General features: G+C 36.7%; 1 protein-coding gene across 1 annotated transcript; it reads right to left on the reverse strand.

Moving 5' to 3' along the window:
• Positions 1-1867: 1867 nt before the first annotated feature.
• LOC115431867 (uncharacterized) lies at positions 1868-18121 on the reverse strand. Its single transcript, XM_030152543.1, has 11 exons — positions 18020-18121; positions 11992-12113; positions 7636-7971; positions 7333-7431; positions 6062-6121; positions 5642-5695; positions 5502-5528; positions 4704-4898; positions 4581-4628; positions 4445-4507; positions 1868-2722 (listed from the first exon to the last, which is right to left on the reverse strand). Exons 2-11 carry the CDS (start codon positions 12059-12061, stop codon positions 2664-2666), a joined length of 1011 nt encoding a protein of 336 aa, XP_030008403.1. The 5' UTR covers positions 12062-12113; positions 18020-18121; the 3' UTR covers positions 1868-2663.
• Positions 18122-19394: the final 1273 nt, after the last annotated feature.

Raw genomic sequence — 19394 nt, forward strand, 5'->3', positions numbered from 1 at the left:
TTTCATGAAGAAACATACATGTAGAGAATGGTGTGGTGATATTATAGTGACTACATCCCATAAAAAGTAAATACACATGAAGTGATGTGTATTTTTATTCAAACTTGCCAATCTCACTGTGTATTTGCTGTTGATTTTCTCTTCTTTTCTCTTGTTTTTTTTTTTTTTTTGTTAGTGAACTGAGGAGGACTTTGAAACTCACCAGAGTACATCCTGTGAACCAGTCTACCTGAGAATGAAAGGCACTGTTTGGCAATAGCAGTAGCTCAGTCATATCTGCCTCAGTCATCTCCGTATGTGCAAATTTGGACAAGAGTGTGGTAAAAGTCACTTCTGAGCTCCATGATGAAACAATGATCAAGCTGCTTTTATAATAACTCTTCTTGACATAAATGTTGAAAAGAGGGAGAGCAAATTTCACCGGTGTTATTATTAATAGATTTACAGAATGGTGCAAAAGTCTTTACCTAATATTAGGTTTGTCGGTTTAAAAAAGTTATAAAAACCAAACCTATTTCTCACTCTTCAATATTGAGATACAATCTGGATATATGTGAAGTAATAACAGCAGTAAAAACAAGTTTCAGGGAAAAAATCTGCTTCAATAAACCAAAGTGGTAGTTAAATAATTGAGTGTGATCTCTGTTTTCATGTCTTCAACCCTTTTATTCAGACAATATGAAATTTACAGTATTTATTTTCTGACATTTTATTCCACATTTCATTCATCATGTCAGATGTTTCTGTTTGTGTTGCTTCTTGTCATGGGGTCAGGGGTCACAATGAATAGTGACTGTGATCTTTACAACCCATTTAGTTCAGTCTTTTAACCCGTAAGGACCCAGTGTGACATTTATGGCAGTTCCCAAATGAATTTCCCCCTATATTTAACCATCCTTAAGTGGTTTATCACCATTTATTGTAATAGTATCTTCTGTTTGTTGTGTTTTTTCAGTTAAAATCAAGTATTTTCTAACATTTAATTTAATAATCACATAGATTTTCATGAAAGCTTAGTGTAAAGTTGAAGATTATATCAAAAATAGAAAAAACTGAAGAAAAAGTGACTTTTTCACTCAAAACTATTATTGGCTGAAAATAAACCAAGTGTCTCCATCCACTGTCATTGATCCAACTCCATTGGTTTTACTGGTGAATCAATGTTGCGGAAGATGACAGTGTTTCCACGTTCACTACGGAGATTCTGAACGTCCAAATGGGTCATATCTGATGACCATGAAAAGATGACAAACTGCCTTTTACACCAATTATTTACATAGATTAGATCACAGGTGTCAAACATTCGGCCCAGGGGCCAAATCCAGCCCGCCAAAGGGTTCAATCCAGCCCCTGGGATGAATTTGTGAAATGCAAAAATTACACTAAGTTATTAACAATCAAGGATGTTAAAATCATTTTAGGTCACTTCAGTCTAAAGTGGATCAAACCAGTAAAATACTATCATAATAACCAACAAATAATGAAAACTGAAAATTTGTCTCATTGTTTTAGAGTAAAAAAAGGAAAATTACACAAAAATGTTTACATTTACAGACTAGCCTTTAACAAAAAATGTGAATATCTGAAATGTCTGAAGAGAAGTATATGGAATTTTAATAATATTCTCCCTGTTATTCAATGTTTTGTGTATTTGTAGAGCCACTGTGATCTCTAAGTTGTGATTTTCACATATATAAATGATAAACTAAAGTGTAATATTGCTAACATTGCACTTATTTTACTAACAAATTTTCAGGTTCATATTTGTTCATTTACGTTCAAGTACAAATCGTAGATGTAAATCTTTTCATAACGGAATTTACTTTTTTCACTCAAAAGTTCTTATTCTATTATTTATATTACTTTACTGGTCAAGACCACTTTAGATCATATTACGCTGAATGTGGCCTTTGAACTAAAATGAGTTTGACACCCCAGGATTAGAGGATCAACAGGGATTAAACTGTTTATATTAGACGATTTTGGTAAATGGTGGATGTTTGGGTCTTTATGGGTTAAGGCTGCACATATTGTCTATTTAAGAGAATGAGAAATAAATATGTATGCTCATTTTAGTCGTGCAAAAACAAAGATACAGTTAAGCTAAGACTTTTGCAAAGTATTTAGTAAACTGTGGCTTAAAACTGTTGGCTTAAAAATGGCAGGTGCAGCAACAGAGTACCTAAAAAAAGCAACAAGCAACGTCAGTGTAGTTTCAGTACCTCCATCTCGAGGGCTTTTCCGTTTAAGATTTTCTGTTTGTGTGGGTTTCTTCCTCTGATCTAAACCCACAGAGGGTAGGTTCTAAATTGTATGTAAGTACAATATAAAGTGATGAATATTGTAGTGGAAAAAGGACAATACTTTCAATTGGGATCAACATTTAAATGTATCATTTATTCTACATGTCCAGTGAGGTGTACTGTGCTGTATGTGCCCAAAATTCTGACAGATCTTATTTATTATTTTTTGGAATTTTGACACCATTTTGCAAGTGAGTCACATTTTTTGTACATATACAGGCTGTGAAATACAGTGCAGTAATGACACAACAGACAAAGCAAAACAATCATGTCATCTGAAGCAGATCCTGTAAAATGAATAGTCAGCATGTCTTCATCAATGGATGGGGTTGATAGGAAACTGTCTCCATGTTGTACCATCTACAGCTGGTGGAGTTGGTCTGTGCTCCTGTTGTAAATTGGGTTTTTGTATATACCACCTCAGAGAGAAACAGTAGAGTTGTTGAGCACACAGCGTATCTATCATTTCATTCATCAACATAATGTAAGCACTCACTCCTCTTGGCTCTACTCCTCTCTCTCTTGTGATATGGGTCATTCCATCCCAAATCAACCAGATTTCAGAAAGTGCCCTGCATGACCCCCTCAGAAAATTCTGAAAAAATTCACACTTGTTCACCTACCAGATAAATGAACACATCCAAAATTTTAATGTCATATCTGTAATAGTTTAGGAGATACAGCCCATTAAAAATTAATGGGTTTTTTTTGTTGTTGTAATTTTGCAAATTTGCTTTTTGGCCATCTTTGAGGAGCTGTATCTCCTTAGGTATTCAAGCCACACTGCTGAAACTTACTGTCTGGGGTGAAACCCCCCTGAAAAGACCATATTTTACATCAAAATAATTGTAGGTGCCTTCATGTTTGTTCCATGAGGCCTTGAAATCAGGCGAAAAGGCTAATTCTTCAAAATGTCCTCTCTCTTCAGGCTTGCACTGTGCCATAATGGATTAATATTTATGATGCTGGCCAGCCTAATCTTTCTGTGACATTCATCCTTAAAGATCAATCCAACAACACATTTTTCCTCCAAGATGAATAAGTTTGTTCGGGATTATGAAAAGAATTCCCAAAATTAGGCTGGCCAGCATCATAAAAATTCTGGGAAATCTTAGCTACATTTACGTCATTGACCCTGGTGAAATTGGGTCAACTGACCAGCTCCATCCACTTTACGAGAAGTCTCTACAACAGGTATCAAGCTGAGCCAATCCTGGGAAATCTATAATTCTTCTATCTGAACCATCATGCAGTTCCACACCCTAGTTCAAATATCTCAAGTATTATCATAACATGTGCAATAATCAATGCCATTATATTGTTAAAAATGCCATTTACACCTATGTTTGTATACAATTTGAAGAAAATATAGTCATGCAATAAAAAAAAAATATATTAAAAATAGAACCAGTTCTATCCCAAAGCTAAAATTTTGTGCACAACATCTTGAAACATATATGAAGACATGGTAAAAATTTCAAAATTTTTAATTAACTGGCCACATGGTAATTTGGGTGCTCAAATAAAGAGTATTTTTGTGAACAATTTAAACTGACCCATTTTATTCATTGCCTCACAGCAACACTTTTCACTGAAATGTAGCCTTTTTGCAGTAGATTGTTGCATCTTGACCATAAGAATCCATGCAAAAAAAAATGAGGTCTCTACATTCATCCACTATGGCACAGTGTAAGCCTGAAGAGAGAGGACATTTGGAAGAATTAGCCTTTTGGCCTGATTTCAAGGCCACTTGGACCAAACATGAAGGCACCTACAATTATTTTGATGCAAAACATAGTCTTTTCAGGTGGATTTCACCCCAGGCTGTAAGTTTCAGCAGTGTGGCTTGAATACCTAAGGAGATATAGCTCCTCAAAGTTGGCCGAACAGCAAATTTGCAAAATAAAAAAAAAAACATTAATTTTCAAAGGGCTGCATCTCCTAAACTATTACAGATATGACATTAAAATTTTGGATGTGTTCGTTTATCTGGCAGGTGAACAAGTGTGAATTTTTTTCAGAATTTTCTGAGGCGTCATGTGGGGACCATTGGTTGAAATTGCCATGGAATGACCCATATGTAATGTCACAATAAATTATTATCATTTCTTAACCTGTACGGAAAGCTCAAATTAACCTACCTGGGGCATTATTCTCCTCCTGAGATGCCATTGCTTGCTGTTTGCGAATTTCACCTTGATTTACTGAATATGAAAATAAATAAATTAAATCCAAGACAATATTAAAATAAGGTAATATAGAGAGGTGTCTTCTTACCATATTGATGTCTATTGATACTTGCTTGCCGTAATCTGTTGAAGAGTTCTGGAGAAGCGAAGGAACAACGTTAGCTGAGAATGTGACACAAGCATCTGAATTATACTTATTATTGATTAGTACCTCTGTGAAATCTCTGTTTTGTTCTCTGACTTTGCCCCCTTGTAAAGTTCAGTTGATTTGGATTTGGATTTGGATTGACCACACTGGCATCCTGCATCGGTGGGTCCCTCCTCAGATCATGAAGACCTCCAGGTATATTATTATAATCTGTGTTGATGTAATCGGGCTGGTTGGATGGGTCATAGTCTTCATTTTCTAAAAAAAACAAAGGAAAATTTTTAAAAAGTAAAGAAAAAGAACCCACGTGGATATGTTGATAATAATGATGAAACAATGATAAAAGGAACAAGTGGTGACCCCGCCCCTCATACATATTTCGCCCATTATAAGTAAATGGGAAGATTTTTAAAATTCATAGAAAATTTGAACTTTGACCTGCTGTACCCAAAATGTAATGAGAACCATTCTTGGTCACTGGCAATCTATAAAGTCAATTTGGTATGAATTCAACCAATAGTTTTGCTGCTACAGACATGTGAAATTTTACCCATTAAAAGTAAATGGGGGAAAAAAAGATGTAAAAAAAAAAAAAAAAAAAAAATCATTAAAAAATTTAACTTTGACCTCCTTTTCCCAAAATTTAATGACATCTATTCTGGGTCACTAGCAATCTTTAAACCAAATTTGGTATGAATTCAACCAATAGTTTTGCTGCTAGAGTGTTAAGAAAGAAAGAAAGAAAGAAAGAAAGAAAGAAAGAAAGAAAGAAAGAAAGAAAGAAAGAAACCGAACCAAAAACAATACTCCTTTCCTCCCCTTTGGGGGGTGGGTTAATAATAATAAAAAGAAGGAACAAACCGTAAACAAGATCGTCACTGTCGGCTTCTGTAGAACAAATAAAAAAAACCCCACACATTATTGATTGTGACACATTATTAGGAGGTAAAATGATTCGATGTGCATTTTTATTTTAACATATACATGTGTTTGATTACCACCTTGCTGTTCTTCTGCTGGGTGTCTATGTGGTTCCTCAGGTGGTGCACTTACACCTGCAGGGAAACATGTATATGTATGAGGCATCTTAAAGCAACAGTTTTATACCAACTTTGTAGCTGAGAATCAAAGTCACAATTAAAAGTGCTCACTATCTAGCTAATCTTAAACATTGCTTCTCAGTACATTACTTCTTATGCTCATTAAAAGTACAAAATATACTGTTATATAACTTAAAAGGTGCTGTGAGATTTTTTTCCCCTTACGATAGTATTTTTTTTTGTATTTAGCATTGCAAATGGATGAAGATCACAAGCAAACTTTGGCTCATTTGCAATTGATCTGCTTATTAATGACCTAATGGACACAAATCCTTATAGGTCACTCGAAGCATTTAGGTAGAGTGATATTTATGTGCTTACCGTGAGTGCCTGAACCAGCAGCATGACTGACATTGTATTCTGTTCTTTTTTGGCTGCACACTAAAAAAATGAAAACAAAACATATTTGGGTGCACTATAAAACTGATCCCTAAAAACAGGACAGAGGGGCTAAAAATTCAAACAAGACGTAGACTAATGTTATGAAGCAAGTTTAGAAACACTTTGGGTCCATTTTCAAAAAAAAAATATTTACTAAGATAAAATAAACTATTTTTCAGATAAAACACATTTTTATTTGATGTACGCATTAAAAAATCTGCATGTAACACGGCAAAAAGGATATGAAAAGTATGCATTACTATTTTTTCAAATATCTTTTCATTCTCTCACAGGTACATTTTGGGAGTTGAAGTAAATATACAAGGCAGAGTGTTTCACAAAAATGACCGCTGTTGCAAAATCACTCGTGATTTATTTGTGTTTAAATGGGCAGGTTCCGCACGTAATGTGAGTGGACACGATGGGTTAAGCACGAAACCTGGAATGAGACTGACGATTCATGAAAAACCCACGTCTGGATTAGAACATAACGTGCTGTGCACTTTTAATACCCCTCGGCCAAATATACTATAAGATTCTGTTGAAAGTTACTGCCCTTTAATTTAGATTAGAGCTTCTTTGTGTAAAACTTATTACAAGGCCATTTGTCCTTAAAAAGTAGGTTATGGTCACCTGTTTTTCATTAGGCTTCTGCTCCATGCCAAGATGCACCCACAGTATAAATGTGGTGCAGATATCTCAATGCATTCTTCAGATATTGCGATTATATTGTTGAATGGACGGACAGACAGACAGATAGATGACAGAACAATTACAATACCTCTTGGCCGAGGGGTAAAAAATGACTATGATCATCAAATTTAACACTGTGTCTTGATTTATACCAGTATTTAAGACCATTTCCAGCCATGTTTTCAAGGTAAAATGCACTAACACCTAGGTGCCCTTTCCTGTCCCAATTTTGGTCCTATTTCTGACCCTAATATTTTATTTAAAATTCATTAATTTTGGGATGGCTCAGAACAAGAGTATAATTCTTTTCATTTATCTGAGGTCATCATTAGGTACATCCTGGGGAAAATATGTCTAAATTTCTCTTTCATCATTGGGTCTAAAAAAGCTGGCAAAGTGCCAGGTACCAAAATAAACCCAGTTTCATGGAAAGACCCATTTTTAAACCAGTCAGGTTATGTCAAAAATACCATGAAGTGTGTTCCTGCATTGTAGACTGAGCAGGTATCAGGACTCACTTGTGTATTTCATGCAGCAATATCCTCCAACACCCAGAATGACAGTAGCAGCAACGCAAGAGCAGATGAAGATGAGTAACGTAATGTCATTCAGTGTCTCTGCAAGAGAAGTTGTGGCTTTAGAGATAAGCATTTCACAGGAAGTTGTTGCTCATTCACTTGTCCTTTTACAGGTGTTTGACCCGCAAAGTTTGCAACCTTTGAAAGGAAGAGGCACCACATCTCTGCACAGACCTCTGCTCAGTTGGGAAATAAGCACTACATAGAAATGTATATGTCCTTTCGGTTTTAAACACCTCTTACCTTCTTCAAGAGATAATTCCACTTGAAAACAGTGATGTTTGTGTTCACAGCGATAACACCCCAGGTCAGACGGTTGAAGCTCATCGATGCTGATGGAGTAGTTCCCTTCTGACTGCTGATTTGGGTAAACACTCACTCGGCCATCCTTTGGGTCTTTAAACTCAATATACTTGTCTGAGAAGTGTAAAAGAGCTGAGCCATTCTGGTTCCATGACACCAAACTGATGTTGTTATATGTGAAGGTGCATGGGAGCAGTACAGTGGAGCCAAGAGATGGTCTGAGTTTATGAGTCTCACACATATCCTGGTTGCAAAAATCCTCCTTGTTCTGCTCATCTAATGGGAAAGAATGAAATAGAAAATGAAGATTAGATTAATCATTGATTCAAATAAGCAATAATATAAACATTTTCCTATTTTATGGCAAATACTTATAGTTCTCTTAAGATTGTTTGCGAATTACTACACACTACTTCAGTGGTTCCAAACCTTTTTTGGCTCGTGACCCCATTTTAACATCACAAATTTCTGGCGACCACAGACATTCAAAACGGAGACTTTTTTCTTTTGCTAAAATTAATTTGTCTTAGATCATGTAATAGTTTGCTATACTATGTAACAAATAAATATTAATTTTAGAGGACATTTAGGCTATAATATGAATATTATTGTGGACGGAGGCAGAAAAGCCAGGTGTAGATTACTGCACAAAGTGAGAATTTTATTTTCCTTGGTCAGGATATGTACAGTCAGTCCAGCTTGGATTTACAAGGCTGACAATTAATACTGAACAAACAAGAACTCAAACTATGAATTATGAAAGAGCTGCAGCATCTGAAACTGACCACAATGAACATTTGAAAGATAAACAGAACCACAGTGCTTCAGTTTCAGCTTCACAGTTTGTCATGTCTGTTATGTATTGGGATTGTCTTTCTCAACTCACCATATATTTTTGTTAGTACGCTTTTTTTTTTTTTTTTATCAATTACTAGGAATTTCAGGTGACCCCGTTTGAAATCCAGGTGACCCCATGTGGGGTCCCGACCCTAAGGTTGAAAAACACTGCACTACCTGAACAAGAAAAATATTACAAACACCACTATTTTGTCCCACCTGTATTATAAATGTCACAAAATGTATTTACACTGTGAAAAAGGGTTTTGGGGGTTGGTAAATACAAACTATGGAAATCAGTTACATTTTAATCAACAGTAATAGTTAGCCAGTGAAAACTGTTCTGACTGGTTAAAGTCTACCTATTTGTTAACGGCAACAATTGCTACTTAAAACAATAGAATAAAATCTACCCCATAATATTGTGATGTGAGGAGCAGCTGGGGGAAGTTTCCCTGCATGCATTTGGACAAACTAGTTGGGACAGTTTTTATGTGTTTTACAGTGTTCTGAGTTGATAAGAAGTGTTCTTTTTATATATAGCACAGTTATGGTGTGTTTGACTGTTTTTATTAGTTTTTTGTTGAATGAATATTTCTGTTGAAGTGCATATTCTTGCATCATGAGTTAAGTTGCTTCTTTGTTTCATTATTGGGTAAGAGAGCGAGGAAAAGAAAAGGAATTCAAGTAATTTGCTGAGGGTATAGAAGAAAAATGGCAACAAAAGTATTGATTCATCACACTAGTATTGATATAATACTAATACACACACACTTTAGTATCGATACTATCAGTGCATAGATTGATACTCCCTGCCCTAAATTAAGTAGATGAACATATACCTATCAACAATTGAGAGTTAATATTACTCACTTTTTATGAGTAATTTGTTGTGTAATCTTTTGGGATATGTTAGGTGGATTTTACCTCATTTCTTTTAGTGTGTTATAGCTGTTAAATTTAGTCACATTTTACTCAAAATATGGGGTAAAATCTACTCAACCAAAATGAGTGCAAATTCTTACTTCACTTTTATTGAGTAGATTCTAAAGGTTTGTTTTTACAGTGTAGGTTCAGTATATTCAGGTTCAACTGACCTCATTTTATGGACACATAACGTTGTTGAACCCAGACCTGACCAACTGAATTAACCCCAGATCATAACACTGCCCCCACTGACTTGTAGTGTAGGCACAAGGCATGATGGGTAATCACTACATTCACAATGTTCAAGCTGCATTTAAAGTAACTCTTTTGACATAAATGTTGAAAAGAGGGACGGCAAATTGCACCAGTGTTATTATTAATAGATTTACAGAATGGTGCAGAAGTCTTCAGCCAATATTAGATTTGTTGGTTTAGTAAAGTTATGATAACCAAATATAATTCTCACTCTCCAATATTAAGATCCAATCTGGATATATGTGAAGTAATAACAGCAGTAAAAACTACTATCTCTCTTTCCATGTCTTCAACCCTTTTATTCAGACAATATGAAATTTACTATATTTATTTTCTGATATTTTATTCCACGTTTCATTCATCATGTCAGATGTTTCTAACTGTTTGTGCTGCTTCTTATCATGGGGTCAGGGGTCACAGTGAATAGTGACTGTGAGCTTTACAACCATTTAGTTCAGTCTTTTAAGGCTGCACATATTCTCTATTTTTGTTGTATCTGAAGAGAAGAGAATGAGTAATAACTATGTATGCTCTTTTCAATCCTGCAAAAACAAAGATAAAGTTAGTACTGAGTAAACTGTGGCTTACAATTGTTTTAAAATGGCAAGTGCAGCAATGGCGTACCTAAAAAAAAAAAAAGCAACAAGCATGATCATCATGGTCAGTCTCAGGGGATTTTCCGTGTAAGATTTTCTGTTTGTGTGGGTTTCTTCTTACAATCTAAACCCACAGAGGGTAGGTTCTAAATTGTATGTAAGTACAATATAAAGTGATGAATTTTGTAGTGGAAAAAGGACTATACCCTTAGGATCACCTTTTAAATGCATCATTTATTCTACTGTCCAGTGAGGTGTACTGTACTGTATGTGACCAAAATTCGGACAGATCTCATTTATTATTTAGAATTTTGACACCATTTTGCAAGTCACACTTGCAAATCACTACATCCACCTGTCTTCTCACCCTGATGCATCCATCACTGTGGAACAGGGTCAGTCTGGACTCATTAGACCACATTTTTCCATTGAAATGCAGTCCAGTCCTTATTGTCTATGGTGATACATGTGTGGGGGTTTTTTGTTTCTTTTTAAAGCTACAGTTTTTTAGTCCCAATCCCTTGAGTTAACTTTACACTGTGTGTATAGAAATGCTCTTACGTTCTCTACTAAACATTTTTTTTAAAATTATTATTAGATTTGATTAGATTAGATTAGATGTCATTTTTGATCATAATCATTTAAGATTTTTTACTAACTACATTTCTTCCTAAAAGATGATGCCACACCGCTGTCCTTCCAGGTTTTAATAACGTGTTGGACAGTTTTTAACGCAGTTTTTTTAGTTCCAGCTTCTCCTCAGTTGTTGGATGCAGGTCAATAATGTGACCCTTCTGAGACAGAGAAACATCTCTTCCATGACAAGGGGATATATTTGCTGACATGGACATTTATGAAAATAAGAAGCTACTCATTACTTCGTTTAGAGTTAAAACACTTTTTTCAGCTGACACATATTAATCACTGCAGTTATTTTCCAATGATCTCACCTATTTGGTGAATTAAATCCAGGTCAGATCTTCTTTTGTTCACGCAGTGATTGTAACAGTAATAAATGTTTTAAAGCAAAAATAATATTGAATCATAGCATTGAACTAAAAAAATCTATTTTAGACTAGCTACACATTTTTAAGCAGTTCTAAACCTTGTACTGAGTTGTACAAGCTATTACATAAAAAAATAGTAATGTGACACTATCTGTGTATGTATGAATGTTATACAAACATGTTAAACAATTCTAATAATTTACAAAACACACCCCACTATACTATTATACAAAATCTAAGCACAAATTTCATGTTCAGTATAAATTAAAGAGACAAAAATAATATACTCAAAAGTAAAAAAAAAAAAAAAAGGATTTTATTTAATATAAATGTTCATATAGAGTTCTGCAACAGGTCTAAATTCCGAGTTTTTAATTACAAGTACTCAAAGTAATGATATAAAGGAATGTGGAAAATCATACGTTCATCAAAAGCAGGGTTGCGTCGAATTATCGACAACAAAAACTGGTTAAAATTTGAAAATAAAAAAAAAACAAAACTATGAATGTCCACAAATGACTAATCTAAACGTACAACAGCAGTCAGAGAAAAACACAGATACTCTGATTAAAAAAGAAAAAGAAAATGCTTTATCAGCTCACAAACACGTCAACAATTTTATATCAGTTTTGTATCTTACAGGTGTTATTTTCTGATCTCATAAACAGACTTACCATATGCAGACACACACATGAAACACAGAGCTAGAGGGAGCATCCACATGTCAGCGCTTGTCTTCATCATCAAAGTGTTCAGTGTGTGATCAGTGAGAACGTACTGGTTACAGTCAGCCCCCCTAAGCATCATGGGACAAAACCACAGAGACCATGTAAGTTGAAGTATGCTGCTTAACAGGAAGCTGCTTCGCTTTTTGATTCAGTTTTGCTGAGCACACTCCAAAAAGTGAAGCTCAAGAAAGGGAAATGTACTTATTTTGAGGATATTAATCTGTTGTTTTTTTTTTCTAGTTTTACGTGCTGATAGAAAAAATATCTTATCATGCAAGAATATCAGCCTTGCTTCTAGAACATACACTAAAAAAAAAGTATTTGCTCACCTGCCTTGACTCGCATATGAATTTAAGTGCCATCCCATTCCTAGTCTATGGGGTTCAATATGACGTGGGTCCACCCTTTGCAGCTATAACAGGTTCAACTCTTCTGGGAAGGCTGTCCACAAGGTTTAGGAGTGTGTTCATGGGAATTTTTGACCATTCTTCCAGAAGCGCATTTGTGAGGTCACACACTGATGTTGGACAGAAGGCCTGGCTCTCAGTCTCCGCTCTAATTCATCCCAAAGGTGTTCTATGGGGTTGAGGTCAGGACTGTGTGCAGGCCAGTCCAGTTCACCACACCAGACTCTGTCATCCATGTCTTTATGGACCTTGCTTTGTGCACTGGTGCACAGTCATGTTGGAAGAGGAAGGGGCCAGCTCCAAACAGTTCCCACAAAGTTGGGAGCATGGAATTGTCCAAAATGTCTTGGTATGCTGAAGCATTCACAGTTCCTTTCACTGGAACTAAGGGACCAAGCCCAGCTCCTGAAAAACAACCCCACACCATAATCCCCCCTCCACCAAACTTTACACTTGGCACAATGCGGTCCGACAAGTATTGTTCTCCTGGCGACCGCCAAACCCAGACCCGTCCATCAGATTGCCAGATGGAGAAGCGCGATTGGTCACTCCAGAGAAGGCGCCTCCACTGCTCCAGAGTCCAGTGGCGGCGTGCTTTACACCACTGCATCCAGCGCTTTGCATTGCACTTGGTGATGTATGGCTTGGATGCAGCTGCTCGGCCATGGAAACCCATTCCATGAAACTCTCTGCGCACTGTTCTGGAGCTAATCTGAAGGCCACATGAAGTTTGGAGGTCTGTAGCGATTGACTCTGCAGAAAGTTGGCGACCTCTTCGCATTATGCGCCTCAGCATCCGCTGACCCTGCGCCGTCAGTTTACGTGGCCTACCACTTCGTGGCTGAGTTGCTGTCGTTCCCAAACACTTCCACTTTCTTATAATACAGCTGACAGTTGACTGTGGAATATTTAGGAGCGAGGAAATTTCATGACTGGATTTGTTGCACAGGTGGCATCCTATCACAGGTCCACGTTGGAATTCACTGAGCTCCTGAGAGCGACCCATTCTTTCACAAATGTTTGTAAAAGCAGTCTGCATGCCCAGGTGCTTGATTTTATACACCTGTGGCCATGGAAGTGATTGGAACACCTGATTCTGATTATTTGGATGGGTGAGCGAATACTTTTGGCAATATAGTGTATATCTTCCCTTTTCTAGGTCTGAATTTGCAGCTTATTTTGAGTACAAATGATCTAGTAATGAGCTCTAATAATGTGTAATACGAGCAACCAATCCTTTGCCACATATGCAGCCAATGCTTTCTCCTTATTTTGAGCAATAATCTTTCTTAATTCAAGAGCAATGCATTTCTTTTTTAATTCAAGAGTGACAAAGCAATGTCAAACAAACATCTTTACTGATCAGCCTCACAAAGATTGGTGTTGTTCCAACACAGTTCATGCAGTATCATGGAGATTTAATTTTTTGTTCAGTTTGAATGTTACAGTACATGTTATGTTGCCAACAACACTGCAAAAAATGATTTCTAACAAAGTGAAAAAGGCCTTATTTCAAGAACATGTCTTATTTTTCATCTAAATAAAAAGAAAAGCTTGCCTAGAAATTATTCTTTTCTTAAAAAAATACATCTAACTTTTTCTTAATAAGATTTTGCAGCTAATATCAAGTCAGATTTTACTAGTTGCAAGGTATGGCAATATTTTGTAAAATATCGCAGCAAAGGATAAAGATTGTTTTCCTTATTTTAAGACTGAAACCACTTGCACAATTCTCAATTTAAGAATCTTAAGAAATGACAGCAACTGTTTTTTTTTTTTTAACATTTATTGTTATTTAAAGGCCTAAAACATGAAAAAAATTATAACATGGTTTAGCATGACCCTTGACTAATTTGAAAAATGCCTGAAAAATTCCTTCGGCCAGTAGGAATATTGTAGAGATATGAAATGGAAGCCGATTTTTCTCTCATTCACTCTCATGTTAAATTTCTGTCACTAACATGTTTGACGAACTCCACGTTTCCACAGTCACTGCTTTTTCTGTTCTGACTTTTTTTCCCCCACATATTATACATCGATACATTCACAAGACTCACTACAAGTCTCACCTGCAAGAATTTTTAAGACAGGATTTACGGTTATGGATTGACAGCAGTTTGTTTGAAAGGTGGTTTCTTTGTCAATTTAACATGGGCATCCATGTCTCCTCCATAAGGAGGAGCTAATTGGTCCTTGACCCCACAGTGGGCATTTCCTCAGTAGGTAACACATCGGACATCAATGTGGAAGACTAGGGGTCCTTTTCAGCTCAATCAAGAGAATCAAATGCTTATTTTAAGATTTTTTTCATACTTGCTACTCTTATTATAAGACTTAAATTCTTATACCCAGCTCATTCAGACTAAGATTCCTCATTTAAAGTAACTCTGTCTTAAATGAATGTGATTTTATTTCTTGTACTAAGAACACCGGCTCTTTGAAGTGAACGACTGGAGCTGGCTCTTGATTGGAGGCTGATTATTTTTTTCTGCGTTTTTTTTTTTTTTTTTCTCAGTTAAAGCAGCACATGATTGGTCAAGATGTGTGGTGGTGTTTGTGTGTCCACGCTGTGCAAAAGGGGGAGGGAGGGGTCACAGACACACAGCATAGTGAGGACACGAACAGGAGTGAAGGAGACGAGTTATGCTGCGTTTCCACTACGTAAAAGAACCTGGAATCTGGTACCCGGTACTAGTTTTTGGGTATCTGCTCCAAAGAGATTCCAAAACGAGGGAAGAGATACTAAAACGTGATGTGTAAACACTGCAGACCACTGACTGGTCAGAGAGTTGTCTCTGCATCATTGCATCATCAGTGTGCAAACCGCCATTTAAAAAAAAAAAACAGATTCAGAAGTTTACAGTAAATACACCAGTAGGTTAATCCACATGATGGCAGCATGCAGAACTACACCGTGGTCGGTCAAGGAGGTTCAGACATTTCTGTCCTTAGCGGCCGATGAAAAAATTCAGCGTGAACTTGACAGGGCAACACGCAACGAACAAGTTTATTAGCAACTCTCTGAGCAAACGTCACAGAAGTTATGTGCCATGTCGCGATGACATCCAGGTACTCTAAAGTCTGTAGTATCCTGTAATGGAAATGGTCTTCAGGAATAGAATCTGGTACCCAAGTTGAGTCGAGTCGAGTCAAGTTGAGCCAGTTCCACATAGTGGAAATGCAGCATTAGAGTAAGGGAAGTTTGCACAACAGGTAGCACACTGTAAAGGTGAGGAAAATGAGTGAAAGAAAAAGAAGTCAAAATTGGATGCATTTTAATATTGTAGCAATCCTGCAGTTATGTTGGGTGATGTTTCTGGTTCAGTATTCTGTAATTTCTGTCTGTCTTTGGTTCACTGAGTGTGTGTGTGGCTATGAGGGATGGGTGATTGGATGACAGAGGTATGTGGGCGGAGCCAGTGAACTGGTGTGTGTGCATGGTTGATGTATGAGCATGGTCTGAGAGCGGATGGGTGAAATGAGCCGACAGGTACATTTTCCATGCTTTTCTTTCATTCAGTTGTTTGGCATGGTTATGGCTGACAGCAACTGTTTTGTGTTTTATTAATAAAGTAATCTGTGCAGAATAACTCACATTCATCCTTTAGACCACCGATTCTCAACTGATGGGTCGTGACCAAAAAGTGGGTTGTAAACCTGTTTTTAGTGGGTAGTGGGCCTTTGTCTGGGCAAAAAATTATGTTAAGAAACCACTTCTGTGCTTTATTTTTTATAGAGCTGAGCACCACCCATTCACACACCCCAACAGCAGGTGGTGGTAATGCGCTGTAATGCTAATTACTGCCAGACATTTTACAGCATTAATGAAGACCCAGAAGTTTCTATTCAAATTACGGTGAAACTCAGGTATAACGCCTACACCAGATATCGTTTGATCTACATTGAAGACAAACACCTCAATGTGTTTAATTCTTGAAAAAACGACTGAATGCACTTTTAATTTTTTCCTGAGTGCGCTTTTCAGTTTTGGTAAAAATGTATCCAATTTAGTTTTAAAGGGAATATTTCCCTCTTGAGCATCACCACCTGCTGGTCAGTTTGGTTTATCATTAAACTTGTCTTCTGTGTTTTCATACTGTGATATTCTGTATTATCTCAGGTTCAAAACACATCATCTTTTCATTAAATAAATTTTAGAAGTTTAACTTTGATTGATTTGGATCGCTGCTTGTCATTGAGGGGTGATGGTGGGTCCTGAAGCCACACCAGTTGAGAACTGCTGCTTTAGACATCCAGCCGGATGCTACAATCATAGACAGTTCAAGAGCAGAGTGTAGACTGTGCAAAGTAAAGATTTTATACTGAGCTGGTTCCACAACAACCTGCACAGACATATGATAACTGCTCATCCATCAGTGCAATTAGAAAGGACAAGCAAGGGAGGCTGTTAATGAAGGTGCCAGTGTGTCTACTGCAACTGTTGTTGCTCCTTTGTTATTGCATTTCATCATTTATTTGTGTGTATTTTGAAGTGTATAAATAAAACCATATAAATAATAAACATTTGATATAATGTATGTTTCCATATTACATACATTATTTTACACATAATTTGGTAATACATTAATTTAAGCAACAAAAACATCTGGGGAGCCATGTGGGAGCCACGAAGAACCGGCTCTCTAAAAAGAGCCGAACCTCCCATCACTATTGACAACACTATATGTCCAAAATAGAGTTGGAAGAAGCTGAGCTTACATTGTTCTACTCCAAATAGATAGAAATAGATAAATAGATATTTATTAGTTTAGTTTAGTTTATTTTGAATATGCAACAAAACAAAATAATCCTACTCAGTGCCTATAAATAAACAGATTATAAGAAAACAAAACAAACAAACAAAAACATGAAAACAAAGTATGACTTCATTTGCATATTTGAAAAGATTCAAAGAGATTAGGAAAGGATAAGACATCTATGCAAAGTCTGAAAATCTTCTTCCGTCATAATGGACTGTGTATTAACTGTGCTTCTAAATCTACGGGATCACGTTGGTATGGACAACCCATGTCTAACTAGAAGCACTCGGAGAGTGCAGACCTCTGCCAAGGCTGATCAGTGGCCCCCCCCTGTGGGTCCCCCCCACGCCAAGGAGGTTATGTTTTTGCCAGGGTTTGTTTGTTTGTCTGTCTGTCTGTCTGTTTGTCTGTCCGTTAGTGTGCAACATAACTCAAAAAGTTATGGACAGATTTTGATGAAATTTTCAGGGTTTGTTGGAAATGGGCCCCCCTGTGGGCCCCCCCACCCCGATCACCACCAAAATTTAATCATTTCTTCCTTATCCCATTTCCAACAAACCCTGAAAATTTCATCAAAATCTGTCCATAACTTTTTGAGTTATGTTGCACACTAACGGACAGACAAACAGACAGACAAACAAACAAACAAACAAACCCTGGCAAAAACATCACCTCCTTGGCGGAGGTAACAACATGTTTTATGTAGGAGACAGGTGAAACACAGGGTTTCTTATAGAAAACCTGCCAGCAAGCAGGTTATGTTCATGGACTAAGTTACCATGGTGACAGACTCAGGGTTTGACTCACCTCTTTCAGGAATGGAAATCCCAGACTTTCCTCATCCCAGGGTTAACATACTCTGAGTTTTCACATAACCAAAGTACCTAATCCAGTTTGTGTGATCCAAAATCAGTTGTCAAAAAGTTTAGAATTGTAGTCATAAGTCAAACACCAACAGAGACATTTTCAACAGATGTACAGACAGGAAGCGGAAGTTCCTACTGTGTAGTGAAACTTAAAAAAAAAAAAAAACAAAGAAAAAAACCACACCGAAGGGTGTCACACCCACAGAATCATCCTCCATCCACGAAGGAAAACAAACATGTTAAAAGGAAATGCACTCGAACAGCTACATACAGAGAAGCATAAACTCATTAGGTTTAGAAAAAAAACATGTAACAAGTGACATTTATTTGTTCATTCACGTGTTTTCTTTACATTCTTTCATTTATGTGACTGAGATCACCTGTGCTTGAGGTTCATTCTTCTTTAGGCCACAATCATTCACAGGTAAGATTTATCTTTTGTTTCACTAGTTGATAAAGTTGAGTTATTGTTGACATGTTAACAACACATGAACAACAAAGACAGAGATTAAAAACAAAGACAAACGTTACACCACTTTGACACAGTGGTTCAATAATTATTCACAAAGCTGCGTGTGTGTGTGTGTGTGTGTGTGTATGTGTGTATGTGTGTATTGAGTAAATGTATCTGTCTGTTACTGGTCTCCTTTAAATGATAACTGATATGCAGGTCACGTTGATCAGTCTCTCTGGTTGGTAAAGAGGTAAAGACATCCTGCTGGGTTTGCTTTTCAGTAAATGATGTATCCAGCTGAGCCTGTTTGGGGTGTCCATGCCTGGTGCACATCCAGTCCCACTAACAGTACATTTATATTATTTGTTGTACAACTTACTGCAGACCTGTGTGTTATGATGCTACTCTCATTCACACATCAGAACTCTTTTTCTATGTTTGATGAATGATGTCTTTGCGGTGTGTCAGATCAATGCTCCACCACCTTAAAATGTTCCAAAAATGTTACAGTGAACAGTCTCTGTAAAGTTAAGTAAAGGAATGCACACAACTTTGCCAGTTATCTATTTATTATTTTGTGTTAACATCAGTGAATTTGACCAGAATGGTTTTCCAATATTAGAGGCTGACTGTTAACATTAAATTGTGTGCAAGTCACCTATGAAGGTATGTTCTACCATCTAACTAGTATAATGATAAACTGTGTGGAAACATAGATATTCACTTACCCAGCTCCGGACCACCTTAATTAAAGTTTACTAGAGGCATTGAGTTACATCTGACTGAATCTGATCAGCAATCGGTAATGACAACTGTCAATCATGAATTTAAGATAGCTGATGACATCAGTGGGTCGATTTCT

The sequence above is a fragment of the Sphaeramia orbicularis genome, chromosome 13 (assembly GCF_902148855.1).
Source record: "Sphaeramia orbicularis chromosome 13, fSphaOr1.1, whole genome shotgun sequence".
In the NCBI taxonomy this organism is placed as follows: domain Eukaryota; kingdom Metazoa; phylum Chordata; class Actinopteri; order Kurtiformes; family Apogonidae; genus Sphaeramia; species Sphaeramia orbicularis.